The sequence below is a fragment of the Perissodus microlepis genome, chromosome 6, assembly GCF_051167445.1.
Source record: "Perissodus microlepis isolate ML-2025 ecotype Zambia chromosome 6, ASM5116744v1, whole genome shotgun sequence".
NCBI lineage: Eukaryota > Metazoa > Chordata > Actinopteri > Cichliformes > Cichlidae > Perissodus > Perissodus microlepis.
Genome location: NC_140466.1, coordinates 3,914,822 through 3,934,680, shown reverse-complemented (window position 1 = coordinate 3,934,680; position 19,859 = coordinate 3,914,822). Strand labels below are relative to the sequence as shown.

General features: G+C 43.1%; 1 protein-coding gene across 2 annotated transcripts; it reads right to left on the bottom strand.

Annotated features, from left to right (window-relative positions):
- Window positions 1–1,290: 1,290 nt before the first annotated feature.
- Window positions 1,291–16,523, bottom strand: ppp1r12c (protein phosphatase 1, regulatory subunit 12C). 2 transcript variants are annotated; one of them, XM_084930254.1, is made up of 20 exons: window positions 16,151–16,523; window positions 14,226–14,400; window positions 14,008–14,138; window positions 13,568–13,686; window positions 12,311–12,470; window positions 12,025–12,169; window positions 11,866–11,940; window positions 11,707–11,780; window positions 11,487–11,599; window positions 11,330–11,394; window positions 10,767–10,897; window positions 10,601–10,688; window positions 10,217–10,334; window positions 7,848–7,966; window positions 7,144–7,193; window positions 5,675–5,711; window positions 5,369–5,482; window positions 4,967–5,017; window positions 4,066–4,116; window positions 1,291–2,493 (listed from the first exon to the last, which is right to left on the bottom strand). In XM_084930254.1, the coding sequence occupies exons 1-20, from the start codon at window positions 16,339–16,341 to the stop codon at window positions 2,407–2,409; spliced, it is 2,094 nt and encodes a 697-aa protein (XP_084786380.1). In that variant the 5' UTR covers window positions 16,342–16,523; the 3' UTR covers window positions 1,291–2,406. The 2 variants fall into 2 exon arrangements, with proteins under 2 accessions (XP_084786380.1, XP_084786381.1); XM_084930255.1 differs by having other exon boundaries at window positions 5,378–5,482; window positions 16,151–16,522.
- Window positions 16,524–19,859: the final 3,336 nt, after the last annotated feature.

Genomic DNA, 19,859 nt, shown 5'->3' with positions numbered 1-19,859 from the left:
CTTTTTGCACAAATGGAACAAAGCAATCTTACATATTTTTTAAATATGTGCACTGAAGAACATATCCTGGTCAAAAAAGCCTCCAAGGTCCCTCAAAGTGATACTGCAGGCCAAGGTAATGCCATTAGAGTAAGAATCTGGTTATTTCTAGGGCCGAGGACAATAGCCTCAGTTTTATCTGATTTTAGAAGCAGAAAATTTGAGGTCATCCGGGTCTTTATGTCTGCAAGAAATTCCTGCAGGTTCAGCTGTTCGGTTTCATTTACTCCTGCTCATCCTGAGCACCCTCTGCTGGACACTAGATGAACTGCAACCAACGGGCTCTCTATCGCCCTCTGGTGGACAAACAGTGTAAGGACATCATTTCCATATCAAATAACAGATCCTCGTATTCTCTGGACTTCTTGTCGAGATTAAAAGGGGACTCTGCAGCTGTGGGACAAAATTGTCGATATTTTATTATTATTATTTTTTCCATCCAATTTTAGTCTAAAGTGCTAAGAAGTGGACTTCTTTTAGGTTCTTGAAGACATTTCACCTCTCATCTGATGGAGTGTCCCATCCATTCAACCTCTAGTGAGGTTGTAACCTTTGAGCTGATGCTGACAAGCCTGAACACGTCAGGACATGTTCATGAGTCTCTGCCCCGCCCTACAATCAGGTGAGTTCTGGTCACGCAGGCAGGTGATGGTTAAAACGCTTAGGAATGGATCTCTCTGCTTTTATAGGCCACTGTCAGTTGGTGGTGTAGGCCTCCACCTCTGCTCTGCCGTTTTGAACCCACCTCCAAGGTAGAGCCCCCACCCGGGACCCCTCATCAGCATTTAAACACTGAAGAAGCCTTTCAGATGAGTGATGAAGCATCTTCAAGCACTTACAGATCGAAAGGGAAACGGTCCCATTTTTAACTTTGTAGGTTAACGTGTAGAAAAACACGTTCCTGAGAGTCTCAGGAATTTCACTGCGTCTTTTAAGTTCAGGCATGAAGTGAGCTGCCTCCTGAACTTCTGTTGTGGTATAATTACACTCATAAGGTCTAATTATCGTTTGAAAACAGGCGCCATGGAGGGGGTGTCTCCTGTTGTAAATCCTTAACTGAGCAATCAGGATGCTTTAGCAGAATTCTAATGATTTATGGGCAAAATCAGATCCACTGGACACGAGAGCTGTTTCAGAGTTTTGAAATATTATTAAGTTGAGAGTGAAAACTTAAATAAAATGTGGGCCTCGATGTTTTATTCACATGTAATGTGGGATTGCTCTTTATCAACAAAAACAAACAACAGATACTTCAACATTTATGCCCATACTGTATTTTATACTCAACAGTGTACACTGCCAAAGCAAAATAGAAATATTACTTACAAATGCATATCGAAAGGCACGGCATCAAAATACAATATAACATGCATTTGTTGTGGTTGGTTTTATCTTTAAAATTGAAGTAAACATTCAAAAACTGACCCATCCGGCCTTCCTGTTGGACAACGGCCGTCTGTCACATGGTGAATACTTAGCTGGGGGTGGGGGGGCTTTCACAAGCATCCAGTCAAAAATGGCAAAATAGAACTACGAGTAAAGAACAGTTAAGTTGGAGCATGCGTCCTCCGCCTCCTGAAATACCTGTGTAACAAATATTTTCTGTAAACGTCCCTCTGAACATGAGCTGTGCCTGACGTCCATGATTAGCACCTAAAACTCTCCTGAAGCTGCGACTACACCTTTACATCATGTCCTCAGGACGGCCGGCCCCTGAACATAAATGTTTAACATACATCCAGAGGAGCCGGGAGATGTGCGAATTTGGTCCATCTTCTACAGCAGCCAGCTAAAAACAGAAAGCATCGGCCCAAGACTCGTCCTGAGAAGCAACACTGACCGCTTGAGGTTTCCCCCCCAAAAGGACATTAAAAAACAACCGGGGCTGGTTTTTGGCACGTTGACGTTATTTGTGTCTTTTTCTAGTGACCACCTCGCACACCTGACTGGCTCTTATGCAAATCTTTCACCCAGTCTAAAAACACACTGAACTCTCACTGTGCATGGCTTTAAGTCTCTTAATACAAAGTTTCACCAGAGCGAAGCACATTAAAATATTTAATTTCTTTTTTTTTTAAAAATACAACAATAAAAACTTATTTAAAAAAAAAAAAAAAATGTGGGAGTGGGAAGCAGGGACATCCTGTCCGTCCACAGGAGGTGAAGTTCAGCTTGGTTTACAGTAGATCTGCCAAAACATAAAAGGCCCAAACACAGACAATAACCCTGAAAATGACGTTACTCCAGTTACTGTTGAAAGTTGTGCAGTGTGTGTCTCTTCCTCGTTTGTGTCGTCCGTGCTGGACAAAAACATACATCCTGTAATACTTGTTACGTCCATGGAGGTGAATATTTTCTGTCACAGGTTCATCTCGAGAGTTTGCTAATGACTCGAATCAGAGCGGCGTTCTCATCCTTGAGCCTCTGGTTGTCAGCTCGGAGGTCCCCGAGAACCTGCAGACACGTCAGGAGACATCGCTTTAGCCTCAACGCTCTTAGAAAGACGAACTCTGCCTTAGAGAGACAAAACACAGCCGGCCTGATGCACTTCCAATCTACAGGGCATTTCACACGTCTACTGCATAGATTTACAGCTACTGTAAACAGATTTTTGTAGCCTGTCTTAAACCTCCTTTCATTCTTTAATAAAGACTCAGCGAATCATTAGTTTCATTAAGCGGCAATAAGTTGTTACGTTACCTTTATCTATCCTTCTAAGCTCCTTCTTTCCCTATTGATTTATCTGGCTGGACATTTGGGCTCCTGGATTGTTTACGTGACCTTAAAATCTGAAGCTGTAATCTGAACCACCACAGCCGTGTCACAGTTCAGGACACGAGGGTCCTCGCGGGTCACATGAGTTCAGTCATTACGGGAAACTGTGGAGCTCTGCAGAATTTGCTGAGACTGCACAAACACAAGCTTCGACCTCTGGGCTGAAAACTTACGTGCCGAGGTCACAACACGCTCACAATAGCCAGCGTTACATCAGGAATAATCACGTTTGCAGCCTGCAATAAAAAAGGCTTCGGTCTTTACGGATAGGTTCCCTCTTCCCACGACTGTGAAGCAGAGATTTAAAAAGAATATTTCACCCATCCGGATTCTGGGAGGTATTAATGTTTGAGTTGTGGCCGGTCTGTCTGACAGGTGTGCTGAAACGGGGAGCTGTAGCCGTCTGCTAGGCTTCACCCTCGCCAGCTGGAGTCACCGAACTGAACTTCTCGGACCCGTTTGCGTCTTTTGGAGCATTTTCAATGGGATTATCTAACAAATCACATGTTTGATGACTGATATCTAGTGTTTTATCAGTGTGCTACTCAGCACTAATTAGCAGGTATCCATGTCTGTCTGTTTCACACACGTGAATGCAGCTCGCCAGCTCCGCCCCGCCACCCAAAACAGGGCGGCTACTTCCATCTTCTGATGTAGGTCATTGTAAGAAATGTTTTAGTGGCGACTCCTTCATCCTGCAGAAACGTGTGCGTTATCTGACATCACATCTGCATTACAAACTGGTCTCACCAGATCTTACAGAGCACAAGAATTCAGCTCCCACCTGCCTACATTACTGACTACACAAGCACGCGTGCCACTCAGTAATGCAGGCAGACGTGACACATTTTGGGACAAACTTAACTGACTAAAAATACCAGTGTTAGTTTACTGGTTTTATTTTTGTGGGGTTAAAAAAAAAATGTTTATTTTTGTTTTCATTGAGTTCAGCTTTTCATTTACTATCCAGTGAACGCCATTTCTCAGAGGCTCACGCCAAACTTCATACAGCAGCACAAACACATCTCAGTCTCAATAAACTGATGTATCGAAGGATTAAAAGCTTCTAGCTTTCTAGAAGCTTCCGAGGTCACGGCGTATGTCAGAATAACTGAGCATGTCACTGCTCACACAGCTCACTGCTTTCGTTTCGATTTGTGTGTCGCAGCCATAAAGTGGTTCTGTTTGGTATTTTATTCCTATTCTGCTCTCGTTTATTATCAGTCGGCTTTCAGCTCTGAACATCTGTACCTTCAGCTCGTCTTCCAGTTCCCCTGCTTTCCTCTGGAGTTTCAGCTTCTCCTGTTAACAAGAACAGCGGCACATCAAACTGGCTGAAGCAGCCGGAGCGAAAACGTTTGCTCCGCAGTGCGTGAAACCGAGGTTTCAACCGGGGTTTCACGCACTGCAGAGCCTGCAGAGCTGTTAATGTGCCCCCACACCCTGACCTCATATTTGATCACAACTTTCAAGATTGCTATGAACACAGAAAATACTCAGCCCCCACAGTTTCAACAGGAAATAAAGGCTTAGTTTCATAAGTGTCCCCGTCAGTCACAAATATGTCTCAAACAACACACTTTAGGAGGGGACAGAAACTGAAAGGTCTCACACTTCAGATGCTTTGGTATCTGAGAACTCAGGAAATGTTCATCTTGGGGTCATCTTGACAGAGAAATAAACAGAAAAGGCCACCAGCATGGAGAGAAGTGAGTGAGTGAGTGAGTGGAGAACCTTTCCTGAAGACTCCTTAAAGATATTTTGTAGATGTATCTACAGGAGTCTTGGGTGGCTCGAGACTTTTGCACAGCACTGTATGTGGCGAGCCTGCATATCTAGACTGACAACATCTAGGATGAGATGTGCCAAGACATGCAGCTTGATGATTTTGTTCCCTGTTGAAAGCTCAAAGCTCTTCTAAAACATTCTGTAAGCACAGACTGGAGGTGCTCTTCCTATTTTGTACCTTTTGTGTTTTATTATCCTTTATTAATGCACCATGTCCATTTTTGTTACGCTCGATTTAATGAATTTATTTTTTTAAGCTTCTGATGGTGTGAATTCTTGAAAAAGATTTTAATCTCAGGGGATTTTCCCAGCTAAAAAAAAAACCCAACACCAGCCAACCGCAAACAAGCAAAAAACAACTTACATATCTCTCCAGCTCCAGCAGGGCCGGCCGGTCTGTGCTGCTCTCCTGACTCTGCCACACACAGAAATGACGATCATTTTATTCAGGTGCACGGATGTAATGTGAGAGCTGAGAATATATTACGATGATGACAAACTAACAAAATAAAATATTGCTCTTTTAGCTCGATGTTTTACTCTTGGGCTCTAGAATAGCTTTGCATGATTCTCAGTTCAAATAATCTTCATCTTATATTCTGGATGTTCCTGTCATTTAGAGCATCGGCGTCTCGCTGTGACCTTGAGGCCTAGTTCTGGTTTCCTCTGCTTACTTTGGCTGACGCGATGTCAAAGCCCAGAGAGCACGTCCCAATTTTTAAATAACACCTCACACGCTGCTTAAATGTCAGAGGCATCAGCAAACCTGCCCAACCTGTCGGAGTCTCTCCAGCTCCACTTTGTTTTGGCTGAGCTGCAGCTCCATCTCCTGCAGCTTCTCTTTCAGAGACACATTCTCCTGCAGCATCTTGAAGTACAGCTGGAGGGAAACAACACATTAGTGAAGGATTTGCAAGAAAATAAAAGTGTGTGTGTGTGTTTGTTTCAGGTGACCAGGTGGAAACAGTTGGTTGAGGTTTCAGTCTGTGGTCCTGGATTTAGTGAGCTACATTTCAGTTTCAGCCTTGAGGCGGGTTTTCTGGTGTGTGTGTGGTGAAGGTCGGGTACGTACCGGTCTATAATCAGATGCATCTGACAGCTGACTCCCACTGCAGAGACACATAAGAGAGATTCCTCCATGATATCAAAACACATCACAAATCGTATGGACCTTGTTCTCTGAATGCAGGAATACAATCGAGTAAATCAGAGGAGAAACCAAAGAAAGAAAGAGGCAAGTCTTAGATGGTCTGGACACGTGCAGAGGAAGGAGAGTGGATGTAGAGGCAAAGATGGCGCTGCGAAGCAAGAGAAGAAAACCAAAGAAGATTCATGGAAGCGAAGGAGGACAGAGGAGAAGCCAAGTGAACGGACCAGATGATCACTCCAAAAGGGAGCCGCCGAACGAAGGAGAAACGAAGTTTTGCGACACTGCTGCACACATGATTTGTGCCTTTCAGTGAATTTGTCTGTTTTTAAATGGTTAATAAACAGTGCTGGGTACGTGACTTGGCATGTCTGAAATCACTAAAATATGAAAAAAAAAACAACCCACAAATAAACAAGCAATAAAATAAATTATTTTCCATCTGCTTTTCTACTAAGGCGTGCGTCGGTAACCTTCCCTATCAAAAGAGCCATTTTTGCTCCTCCTACCAAACAACGGGAGGAAAAAAGCAGCGCACACGGTGACGGGCGACCAATCATCAAAAAGGGAAAAGAAGCAGAACCAGCACAAAAGTCAGGGGAATAAAATGACAAAAGCAGGAAAATGACAGCTTTGTGTAAAGTTTCTAAGATCTGACCTTAATATTTATACGCTCTAATCATTTACTCATATTCAGAGCAAGATGCTGATCAACAAGATTGTATGAACAACAAAAAAAAAGGACAAAAAAGGGTAAAGAAAAGGATGCACATGCACTTCAAATATTAATCTGCTAATTTTAGCGTTTGTGAAAGAGGCAGCGGTGAGGACTTTATTTCAGGTAAGGCTCACTTGACAATCCTGCTGGTTGTGTCACATCACAGTGGCGTAATTTCTTTTATCTCATTTATAATTATTTAGGCGCAGCATCGAGGAATGTGTCACACCGGGCGAATTATTCCCTCCCGCCTGAAACAGGCGCCGCTGTAAAACTAATGAGTCTAGAAAAGATCGTATTCTCTCTGCTTAATCCTCCCATTATCAATGCACCGATGATGCTGACGTCCATCATTTAATCTTGTTCACACTGAACAAATCTGCTCCTGGACGGGTGTGAACACGTTGTTTGGAGAACCAAAACATTTCAGGATCTCACCAAATCATCAACAATTCAAACCAGCAGAAATGCCAGTTCACGGTCAGAGAATACAGCTACATGGTTTAGGGCAGCTGACTCATTACATCTGAAATGCAGACATTTATTTCAGACATCAGGATCAAAAGGGGAAAAAATATAGAGATGCATGAAATAAATGTACAGAAAACAAATTATTTCATTTGCCCGTGTGTGAAATAAAAGAAATGCATGACACACAAGAATGAATGAGACTCACAGGGTTGTGCTGTTACTGTTTTTATCATCTGGATGAAGGTTGTCCTCGTTCTGAAAAACAAGATAGTCACACAGTTAAGACTTCAACAACCGACTCAAATATCCATCTTGTTTCATATAAATGAGATTCGAATGCAAACATTCACACATTACAGCAGCAGGATGTTTATTTCTTTTATTAAAAACAGTCGGCTTCCCCGAAGCTGCTGTTTCTGACACAACAGGAAGTAGCCCAGATGTGCTCTCATGACTCGAGGCAGCTGCCTCATTCGCTCACTGAACTACCTGCTCTAGACCCTTATCAGCTCGCCTGGTCGTCGCATTTATCTTGAGCTACTGAGCTGCAGGTTGTCGATGCTCTAATACACGATCTATCACTATCACACAGTCTCCTCTGTTTAAGCGTCTCTGAGCTTTTGTGCTGGAATATCTTGTCTTCAAGACACTCAGGATGGGGCGCAAAGTGCCAGGTTATAAAAGTCAACAGGTGGCCGGCCGAAGCGCCACAAAGACCGTGGCGCACACCTGACGATGTGACGTCAAACTCACATGATGTCTACAGTACAGGATCTAAAATGGCTTTGCTCACTGTTTGTTTATGTCTTGAGTTACACAATGACTCATAAGGTTGCCCTCTCACCAACTTCAGTGCTGTGGAAAACAGGAAGGAAGATTGGGAAATTACTTTATCTGCACCGCTCTCACCTCTTCTCCCAGCTGAACGATGCCGGTGGAGCGTCTTTCCCTCCTCGCTTTCCGCTTGTCCTTTGCTTGCAGACGCTTGTCTCCCTCCGGCTCCTCCTGCTTCACCTGCGGGTCTGTGTCTGAAACACAAGGAGGTCAACAGAAAACGCTCGTGAGGCGTGTGGAGTTTAGGCAGAGGCATCGTAGCGATGCATAAACGTAGATTCGTTTCCAAATGAAACTTGGCGCCATAGCCGGCTTATCTTTGCCTCCTGGCTTCATCTCAGATCACTGCACGTCGAGGCTCGTGAGGAATGAGTTTAGACAACACAAACTGCTGGTTTGGGCTTTGAACTGAATGTTCTTGCAACTTAACTTTAAAAACTGATTTTGCTTCATCATATCAGATGGTGAACTGCACCAAAACCCCCCCACAAAACACGGGTGGAGCGTGCTGAGTGATAAAAGTACGATAAATGGGTCAGATGGTTTCTACCGCAGCTCAATGAGTTTGAGTATGCAGTAGCCGCCCTATCTACCCATAGAAACACAGCACAAGCAGCACTAGCCTTCGCAGTATGTGAGAAACCATCATTTCCTTTAAGATGCTGCCCTTAAGAGCACTCCACCCAAAAGCTGCCTCATATGTCACTTATATTGTGGGAGTCATACTGTAAACAGAGGCGATGTAAGACTTCCAGCCACATAAACAGCAAAACGCGTATGGTGGGTTTCGCCATGCTCAGGTAGTTTCCAAGTATTTCACTTTGAGTTTAAGGAGCCTTTAAAAATTTAAAGATATTTTAACCAATAAATCAGGACTCAGTGGTGGGACTGCTGAGTCTGGCTGATTTTCCCTGTAACTCGTTGTGTTCGGTGCACCTCTGTGCTGCTTGTTGTCCTAAATGAACCGATCCCTGGAAACCCTGCAACATATGGTACAAGCTACACCCTCCCACAGGCTCCAACCTGACCCACTGGATGGCCTTTGAAAAATGTGAAAATTGAAAATAAGGACACAAATGTTAGACTAACTGTATTTTTGCCATTATTTTTTTTTAACTATTGTTACTATTAAATTAAACTGAGAAGCTCCTGTTGTTTTGTTGTTGTTTGTCTTTCCAGTGAAACAAACAAACATTTTCTGTTAGTTAAAACAATTTTTTTGTGTTGGTTTTATTGTAAACAGGATAAAGTCTGAGTATTGAGACTTTTTCCTGCAACCTTTAGCACACAGTGCCCACGCTGATGGGGTTCTTTTATTTCCTGCAACACCATTTCTTTATAATGTGTATAAACTGAAATGCATTTTTGCAAATCACATTTATTTTTCTTAAGCAACTACATGTGTAACTAAACCTGTTAACACTAAAAGAAGACGACACAAGTTGCAGATGTTTGTATGCAGTAGCTTTACTGATATGACCTACTTAAGCTCAAACTAGGGTCATACGTGGCCTGCGGTCTAAAATTTGTTTTACACCCCTAACCGAACAGTCGTAGCTGGACTTCTGACCTGATTTTCAGTTTTTCTCAGACTCATATTCATCTTTGACTACAGACTGCATATTAAAGATGGACACAGCCACCGTGATGTCACAGTTGTGAAGTCGCGAGCCTGGCATTTTGAATCTGGGTGTGATCACGGAGAGATATATCTGACCGTGCCGTACATGCAGGTGCAGAGAACAGACATCCTACTCCAGAATCCGGGCTATCAGTTGCTTCACCTGCATAGCACGCATACCTGAATGTTTAAACAATCCTGAGGAGGGACGCCGGCAGGAAAACAGCAGTTAGAAAAAGACTAATGCTGAAAAGTCAGCAAGATTCTTACATTTGAAATGACAAGTTAACAGCTGTTCTTACACTTTGGGTATTAAATATTCATATGATGATTCTATGTTTAAGTTTTAAAGGTTAACTGATCTGCTGAAAAAGAGGAAGCGAAAGCACTGCCAGAAATATTCAGACAGGGCGAGCAGACACAAGTCGGACTCACTAAGAAACTTGTGACTGACCCAATAAAGTCGTCTATGTTAAAGTTTACGGAAGACAAGTGATAAATGGTTTCATGTTCCCCATACGCTTTCATACAACGTGGCTTCTTTTTACAACCAAATGAGGCGCCCCCTGTTGGCGATTCGTAAAAACACAGGATTAAGTCACGTCCCCTTTCAGGCTGTATACACACCAGCTCCCTCAGTTTTAACAGAACCTGGAAGATAATTCTGACATTGCTGATCGCAGATGTGCGGCACTTCTTTGGTTTAATTCCTTTTTAAACTTTGGTGCTACACCGACACACAACAATAACTTTTATAGTGAAAATTATGAAATTCTTCTGAATTTATCCAGTTTTTGGGTTCTTAGCTGTCTGTGTCACTCACCTCTTTCTGCAGTCGTGATGGTGACGAGGGGGCTGACCGGCTGGATGGTTCGAGGTGAAGAATCGCCAGATTTAGCCACACACTTCTCAGCTTCTTTGAGGTCCGTTAGAGTCACACCCTGCATGCACAGAGCACAAACAAAACCGCCAAGAGGAATTAAAAACATTGCAGTACACTGCTGCTAACTCAGCACTGGTGCAGCAGCGTGCTGCTCTTAAAATCATCCTACAGTCCCGTCGTCACCCAGTAAATTATTCACTCTTCCCCAAACTGTGTTCAAATGTTTAATTATCACGGGCGTCTGCACGCTTTTTATAGGGACTGTTAACAAAAAAATAACAAAAAACTGAATAGCATGTACTGAATCTGGATAAGAAGTATTACCTGTGTGGGGCGGCGAGTCTGCCGCAACAGCTTAGAGCGAGCTTTCCTCTGAGACTCGGACTCTTCGTCTCTCGCTGGAGCCTGGAATCTAAACACACAAACGACTTCCCTCATCAGACATTTTTCAAAGCATTTTCACTGTTAGTAAAGTATTTGTTTCTCTTACTTGCGCCTGTCAGCGTTGGGAGCGTTGGGACTATCTGCGGCATAGTCCTTCGTCTGAGGGGTGGGTTGTACTCTGGCAGTGCGGCTCGCCTTGTCCTGCTCCTTCTCCTCCTCTTGTTTATCTGTTGGTGTCTGGATCACATAGGAGAGAAGAAAAAAGGACAACAGATTATATGTCACCATTTCAGAATCAGATTTATGACCCGAGTGAAAAAATAAAAAAAATGCTAATATCAGCATGTGTTGAAATGTATTCTTTGTTTTTTTACTTGGCATGCTTATCCTTCATTGGGGGGGGGGGGGGGGGGGGGGGGGGCAGCCTCAGGTATGAATCAGAGAAACTGCATTTTTTTGCACTCCAGCCTTGCATGCTGCTGCTTGCTCGGCACAAGCTTCAGCTTTGAATAAGTAGTTTCAATAAACTAGTTTTTGGCTCATTTAAAAGCAGTAGCACAACTCTTTACTGCAACATGTTTTATCATATCTGATCACATGCGCTACACACCATTACCTAACACCTGCTGAAAATGAAACATCCTGTATGATAAACTCAGATTTTTTTACCTTGTCGGCCAGAGTGACAGCAGACGTCGCACTCTCTGTATCGGGACTGGAGACAGTTGAGCTTTCTGCACAAAAACAGGAATCGGCATCATTCACTACAATCAGCACACTGATGCTGATTTACAGAGCATGCAGTACTCATGACAGGGAGGTTTACCGGGGCTGCTCTCTTTCTCCTCGCTCAGGTCCAAGCCTCCTGAAATGCCCCGCTCCTTAGACTGGTCTTGTAAAGTCATCTTTTCTCTGCTGCTCATCCTGCACACCGAGCTCCTGCAGGCACAATAAGGGAGACAGAGGTCACATGGCAACTTGTAACTTTTGCTTTGAAACGAAAGAATTTTTATTTAATTCTGGATAAGAAACAGATGATTATTAACCTCCGCCGCTTGTTTTGTGCGTTCGTAGCGTTGGACCCCGGTTGCCTGTCCAATACTGACCTCTCATTAAGCCACTATGAAAGAAAAAGAGAGGCACAATCAAGAAACCCAAACTACTAGATTACATAAATGCACAATATGAGGTAAAGACAAACTTACATTGGCTTGTTTTTGAGATAATTCCTCCAGGAGCTCTGAAACACTTTCATCAGCAACATCAAATGGGGTCTGACCCTAAAAGTATTCAAGCAAACTGTTAAAGAGGCTGACTAGATGAATTCAATGCAGGAAGATAAGTTTTCTTTATCCGGGACTCACCCCTTTGCTGCGAGCTTCCATATTGCACAGCTGTTCAGCCAGGATGCGACAGGCCTCCCCCTGACCCCAGTGAGCTGCAGCATGGAGGGGTGTCCAGCCATCAAAGTCCACAGCTGACACATCCAGCCCGCACTGACAGAGTATCCTGGAACAGCAAAGGAAGATATGAAGTCAAACTACTGAATAGAAGAAGAGCACAGTCCAGACAAACATCTGCCCTCACTTAAAATCTGATTTTTAAGCTTAATGTCAAAGACCTACAACACAATAAGTCAGAAATGTTTACTTCAGGGCCTCGAGGTAGCCTTTGGCTGCAGCCACGTGCAGCGGGGTGGCTCCAGTCTTTGGGTGTCGCACGTCAGCAGGCAGGCCCTCAGTCAGCCACGTGCGGGCGTCTGCCATGATTTGTTCCTCCTCCCGACGTTTAGCTGACTCCACGTCCACACCTGAACAGACACATAATGTCAAATTAACGTGTTTCCTGTTTTTTTTATGAATTTCTGTCTAAAGATTGGAGGACTTGTCATCCTAGCGTCTTAGCTCTAAAGCTAAATCCTCAAGTGTCCAGCCTATAACTTTGAAAGTAAGTCCCATTACCATCTAGGATGAACGCGATCCGCATACATGCATCACACATGAACAAAAAAGGCAACCACCGAGAAACAAAGTTTCCAGTTTTTTCACATTTTAGCAAGCACCACTAACAGAAACATGTACGGGCCATAACTGGGCCAAGTCAAGTTCGAATGCAGTTGCAGCTGTTAAAGTTGCATTGATGAGAAATAAGTTGATTAAAGTTTCAGACACACAAACATACAAGTCACCCTCCAATAAAAAGCACAAATCATAACCATTCAACTTTCGCCTTTAAAAGGTGCCACTTTGTACCGTGAAACTCAGCTTCCAGCACTCCTGCTACATGCGGAGCTCTCTCAGCAAAGAAACATTACTGGATCTTCTCCGCTTTGCTGAATAAAAACATTTTAACTTTAGCTTCACTTTGCGGAGCTGAATTTAGTGACTGGGGAAGATGGAGCGTGATGAAAATCATGCTCAGCACTGCACTTCAGATCTTTTGTGGGAAATGTTCTCCCTCTGAAAGTTTCAGAAGAACTAATGCTGTAAGTGTGATAGTAGTGGATGAATTAATAATGTCAGGAGAGCTTAATTAATGAAAATGCTTCTGGTTGCGCTCCTGACCTGATGCACCGACTTATTTTTTCTGAAGATCCCTGTTTGGTCACTGGATTGTAGCTGCAGAAACAACATCTGTGACCAGCAACATTCCTTAACATGAAGATGAGGTCATCTCCAGCCCGTTGATGGAGATGACCTTAGTTGTCAACATGGTGCTACTCAGTACATAAACTGTCACAAAACGTATGCAGCACATGCCACGCAAAATCCTGATCACAAAGCTCACTTATGGCACCTGCTGCATGCACATGACCGTGTCTCACACCGTTTGGATGCAAAAGGAACAGCTCCAGAACTTTGATTGCACAAAGAAACGCCTTCCAACTACACACAGAAAAAGACTTACCGTGTCTCCGAGTGTAACTCTGAAGTAGGGACTCAGTGGTTTCATCCAGAGCAATGTCCGCAGGAACATCACCATCACAGTTCACAGCAGTGAGAGAAGCACCTTCCTGCAGGAGGAACCTGACAAAACAAACATGGAGGTAGAGACGATTCGTTTAACCTCAGAAGGCCAACACAATGACCTTTGAACAGACAACTTCTGGTCATGTTATCGGTGTTTGTGGCGCATGCACATTGGAACAAAACCATTAGTCACTGAAATGATAAAATGAAAAAAAGTTTTCTTTCTCTAAATGTGAGCTGTGTGTGTGCTGGCACAGCCCACTCATGCTTCATCCGCCAAACATGATAACAATGTTTGTATTGTTGACTGCAGAAAGACTGGCACTGAAGCTACACACACACTGAAGCAAAGCTGCTGTGTTCTGCTATTGTACACACTCTGTGATGTCAGCGTGGCCGCAGGAGGCAGCAACATGTAGCGCCGTCCATCCCTCATTGTCAACCTGGTTCACACTGGCACCCTGCTCCAAAAGGAAGGTCACCATTTCTATGCTGCCGTCTATGCAGGCCTGTGTCAAAGGAGAAAAAAAATTTACGAAACTGCACAATTTTTTATTCACGAGCCAATAAAACCTCAGGGGGAGAAACTGCTTCACCTGGTGTAGAGCAGTGATCCCGTCTGCATTGGAGCAGTTAATAATTGCTGCTGTATCCTCGCCATTCCTTCTTTTAGTCTGTTTGGCCTCCTCCAAAATCACCTTGGCCTCCTCCGTGTCTCCGCTGGCACAGGCTGCAAGAAACTCAGCAGCAATATCAAATTTCACCTTTTTCCTGAAAACAGAGGACACAGGCAGCTGCATGAATTCACTATTCAGCTCTTATACACACCATACAGACCAAACTCACAATGAAATACACGCTGTAAGGGAAACTATGATCGTTTCAAGTAAACCGAAACGTGTAGGTGCAAACTGAAAAATGAAAGTTTTTATGTAGAACTGAATGAATGTAACTGAACACTGCAACAAAAGAGACCTCAACAACTGAGCTAGGTGGTGTAAACACAGTGCACTGATCAACAAAAGGACACCACCTCTGTGAAACAAAATGTAGTGGGTGTTGATTGTACCGAGCTTTCTCATCAGGCCAAAATAAACTGTAAACTGTGCTGCTACTGTTATGGATTTGTGACTGGCTATATAAGCCATACGCAGCAACTTAAAACTGATGGCCTGTTGGGCCGATGCAGCTGGGAGTTTTTGATTTTTTACAATTTTACGATCTACAAGAACTAAAAGAGTTGATTGAATGACAAGGTATGTCATAATAAATGTGAGGAAGGGGCGAATATAGTGAAATTCTCACAGTGACGCATCTCTAAAAATTTACAACCAAACCCAACTGAATACAAGTCAGTTTTATACTTTCAGGACCCGCGCAAACCCTGACAGACCCTACAACTTATCCCTCACATCCTTGTAAGACTAACAGAGAAATACCCACTGAAAAACTTCCACAAGATTTCTTGGGGACTATTTTCAGGTGCGGATGAATAAAGTTATTGTCTGTATAGGCTTTTAGTCATCCAGATCAGGGTCATCTAAGGAGCTTGGAAAGAAAAGCGACTGGACTTCTTAAAGTTTCTTGAGAACGTTTCATCTCTCAACCCGACAAGTGTCTTCAGTTCTATAACACACAGCTGTAGGTCAAAACTGTGACACCTGATGAAGAGAAATAATCCTTTCTGATCTTGCATCACCACTAAATCATTAACTGATGGGAAACGCTGCAACTTGGGATGTGTTTTGTCTTACTACTTTATTTCATCTACGGTCTCTGGTATGTATTGCGGTATATCACAAATCTAATAATGTTATATCAGAAACATTGTAACTAAACATCCTCCCCAAATTTCTGCGCCAAACGTTTGATCCTTTTTCTCCAGGATCTTTTGACAATGGCAACACATTTGTATTATATCAGCCTCAATTTGTTAAACAAATGTACCTTCAATAAATGGCAAAGGCCTTTTTGTGTCTGTCATCATAAATACTGACCTTTGTTTCCATCGTCAATATTCATAATGTTGCATCATCTCAGACGGACAACTAGGCAATAACTACTCAAAATACTATGATTAGCATTAGGCTCTTTAACTTGAAACTGGCTCATTAAAGGTCGTCTGGATAAAAACAACCACTGCAAATCGTATAAGTTATAGCAGGCTGGAAAACAACGAAAGGAATTATGATATATGCGCTTTAAAATAGGAGATTTTAGACCATCTCAGACCAGCAGTGGTGGGACTGATGGAAATAAAAACCTTCACCTAAGACACTTGGCTAGCTAGCTACCGCTCACAGCAAATTCCGGCCTCTGAAAGTATGCATGGCAACAAATAAACATTAAAATGTTAAATAAAGGACTGTAGAGCGGGCGTGTTTTCTGCTGTGGTGTGATTCTATTATTTAGCCCATCTACAGCCCAAACCCCCGCACAGCATTCCTCCCTCAGCCTATCGTCAGATGTTGGAGCTAAGCTAGCAGGCTGTTAGCCGGTTTGACAGGAGATGTTTCCTGACCGTCGCCTCTCGTCTCCTCCCCCGGGTAGCGGCTGGTCCTTCGGCGGGTCGTCGAGCTCGGCCTCGGGCTCCCCTCCTCCGTTCCCGGCATCGCCCCGCAGCCTCAGCCTGGGCACATCTGAGGCTCTGTCGGTGGAGGAGCCGGCCCAGCGCTTCAGCTGCTCCCGCCGCTTGGTCCTCGCGTCTCCCATTTATGCGTCCGCGGAGGACCGTGTTTTTAAAAATAAAACACACACAGAGGCAGCAGCGGCGGACACTCCCTCCATGTGTATGCTTTCACTTCCTGGTTCTCTAGCTCCGGGCTCCGTTCTGTGTAGTAGAATGAGCCTTGGCTCGTGCCCGCGGGCACAAGGAACGCGCAGAGCTGTGCAGGCCTGCCCCCGTGACGTCACCACCGCTGGTTTCGTTTGCAGCAGGCCCTGGAAAGGAAATACAGAAATAGTTTAATGCTTGGGTACTGTGCATAGCTGCTGCTGCACTTCCTGACATTGTGCTTTCTCATAGTCCGTTTTAGCCTAATGCTTACTTAACAGTGAGAGGACAAATACTAGAAGCGCTAGAAACACTATGCACATCACAATTCACACCATCACAGTTCTATTTAAAAAGCACCAGTTTGTAAAAAGTCACCTCAAAACACTCTTTCCAGCAATGTTAGGACCCAATCAGCCATCCCCTATGAGCAAGCACTCTGTGATGATCGGAAGGAAAAAGTCTCTTTTAACAGGAAGAGACCTTTCGTATAACCAGGCTCAAAAAGGAGTTCATAGAGACAAAAACACAAGAACAAAATACAGAAATTACATAAAAACACAGAGGAAGTAAAAAGAGGTGAGTGGAGAAGAAATAGAAATCTTAGCTAGCCCCCCCAACTATGAGCTTTATGTAAAGATTTTAAATTAGAGAGGGTGCCCTGAATTCAAACTGGGACCACAGTAGAGGTGTCTGATAGCTGAAGGCTCTGCATTTTACGCTCTCTACTTTTAGAAACTCTAGAAACCAGAAGTAAGCCTACACTTTAAAAAGTGAAGGCAAGGCAAGGCAAGTTTATTTATATAGCACAAGTCAACAACAAGGTGATTCAAAGTGCTTTACAGAGACATTAAAAAACAAAAACAAATAAAAAGCATGATTTAAAATTGATTAAAAAAAACCAGTAGATAAAATCAGAACAGTAGATAAAATCAGTAGTTAAAATGTAAGTTTTGAAATTTAAGCTTAAAAGTGTGGATTTGGAGTTTTATTCAAATGCAGCTGAGAACAGGATCAACCTGGATTTAAATAAACAGTGTTTCAGCTGATCTGGGGCTTTCTGGGAGTTTGTTCCAGATATATGGAGCATAAAAGCTGAATGCAGCTTCTCCGTGTCTGGTTCTGACTCTGGGAACTGATAAAAAACCGGATCCAGATGACCTGAGGGATCTGGAAGGTTCATACTGGGTCAGGAGGTCACTGATGTATTTTGGTCCTAAACCATTCAGAGCTTTATAGACCAGCATCAGAACTTTAAAGTCTATCCTCTGACGGACAGGCAGCCAGTGTAAAGACCTCAGAGCTGGACTGATGTGGTCCACTTTTTTGGTCTTAGTGAGGACTCGAGCAGCAGAGTTCTGAATGAGCTGTAGTTGTCTGGCTGATTTTTTAGGTAGACCTGTAAAGATGCTGTTACAGTAATCAAGCCTACTAAAGATGAATGCATGGACTAGTTTTTCCAGGTCCTGTTGAGACATCAGATCTTTTATCCTTGAAATATTCTTGAGGTGATAGTAAGTTGATTTTGTTATTGTCTTAATGTGTTTTTCTAAGTTTAGGTCTGCATCCATCACTACACCCAAATTTCTCGCCTGGTTTGTGGTTTTTAGGTGTATAGATTGAAGTTCTCTGGTGACCTGTAATCGTTTTTCTTTGGCACCAAAGACTATTACCTCAGTTTTGTTTTTGTTTAGCTGGAGAAAATTGTGGCACAACCAGTCATTAATTTCCTCGATGCATTTACCAAGAGCCTGTACAGGGCCTCGGTCTCCTGGTGACATTGTGATATATATTTGTGTGTCATCTGCATAGCTGTGATAGTTTATTTTGTTGTTCTTTATAATCTGTGCCAGTGGGAGCATGTAAATGTTAAACAGAAAGGGTCCCAAGATGGAACCTTGGGGAACTCCACATGTGATACTTGTCTGCTCAGATGTGAAGTTACCTATTGATACAAAGTATTTCCTGTTTTCTAAGTATGTTTTGAACCAGTTTAGTACAGTTCCCGAGAGACCTGCCCAGTTCTCCAGTCGTTTGAGTAATATGTTGTGGTCAACTGTATCAAATGCTGCACTGAGATCCAGTAAAACTAAGACTGACATTTTTCCACTGTCTGTATTCAGACATATGTCATTAAACACTTTGGTCAGAGCGGTTTCAGTGCTGTGGTTCTGTCTAAAACCTGACTGGAAGGCATCATAGCAGTTATTCTGTTTTAAGAAGTAATTGAGCTGTTGAGAAACTGCTTTTTCAGTGATCTTACTTAAAAATGGGAGATTTGAGATCGGCCTGTAGTTGTTCATTTGTGTCTTGTCAAGATTGTCCTTTTTCAGTATAGGTTTAATTACAGCAGTTTTTAGACGTTCTGGAAACACACCTGACATTAAAGAAAAGTTGACAATCTGTAACAGGTCTGACTCCAAAGTCTTTGAGACCTTTTTGAAAAAACTTGTTGGCAGGACATCTAAACAGCAGGAGGAGTTCAGTTGACCTAAGATGTCCTCCAGGTCTTTGCTGTTAATAGGTTGAAACTGTTTGATGGCGTTTAAACAGTTTTTCAGTGGACACAGTACATATTCTGGATCTGCTGTTGATGTACCAATTGCTTGTCTAATCTTTTGGATTTTTTTTCTGTGAAGAATTTGGCAAAGTCATTGCAGGCCATGGTTGAATGAAGTTCAACTGCCACTGACACAGGAGGGTTTGTTAGCCTGTCAACTGTAGAAAATAAGACCCGAGCATTATGGCTGTTTTTGGTGATGATGTGAGAGAAGTAGGACCTCCTTGCACTCCTCAGTTGTAAATTATAATTGTGAAGTTTCTCTTTATAGATGTCATAATGAACCTGGAGGTTTGTTTTTCTCCATCTGCGCTCAGCTTTCCTACACTCTCTTTTTTCATTTTTCACCAGTGTGGAGTTTCTCCATGGAGACTTTTTCCTTCCAGAGATAACCTTCATCTTAATGGGAGCAATAGTGTCCATTACATTTAACATTTTAGCATTGAAGCTATTGACGAGCTCATTGACTGAACCTCTGGACAGGTCAGGTGTTAATGGGAAGACCTGGTTAAAGATCTCAATACTGTTTTCAGTTATACACCGTTTTGTGATCACTGCTGTTGATATATTAGTGTGGGCTGAAATTTTACTTTCAAAGAAAACACAGTAATGATCAGACAGGCCCACATCAGACACAGTAACCTTTGAAATGCTCAGGCCCTTGGAGATCAGTAGGTCAAGAGTGTGTCCTTTATTATGTGTGGCCTCTGTTACATGCTGAGTCAGCCCAAAGTTGCCCAGAGTATTACTCAGGTCTTTAGTCCCTTTGTCCTGAGGGTTGTCCACATGGATGTTAAAATCCCCAACAATAATTACACAGTTGAAATCAACACAGATCACAGCCAGCAGTTCACTGAGATTATTAAAAAAGTCTGTGCAGTATTTGGGAGGCCTGTA

What these genes read in the sequence shown, in the direction of transcription:
- ppp1r12c (XM_084930254.1), bottom strand. Translation starts at nt 16,341, where the DNA reads ATGGGAGACGCGAGGACCAAGCGGCGGGAGCAGCTGAAGCGCTGGGCC. An exon ending in GGATCACTGCTCTACACCAG is followed by an intron (nt 14,139 to 14,225) that starts GTGAAGCAGTTT and finishes CCTTTGACACAG; the next exon opens with GCCTGCATAGACGGCAGCAT. An exon ending in ATGCATCTGATTATAGACCG is followed by an intron (nt 5,483 to 5,674) that starts GTACGTACCCGA and finishes GTTTCCCTCCAG; the next exon opens with CTGTACTTCAAGATGCTGCA.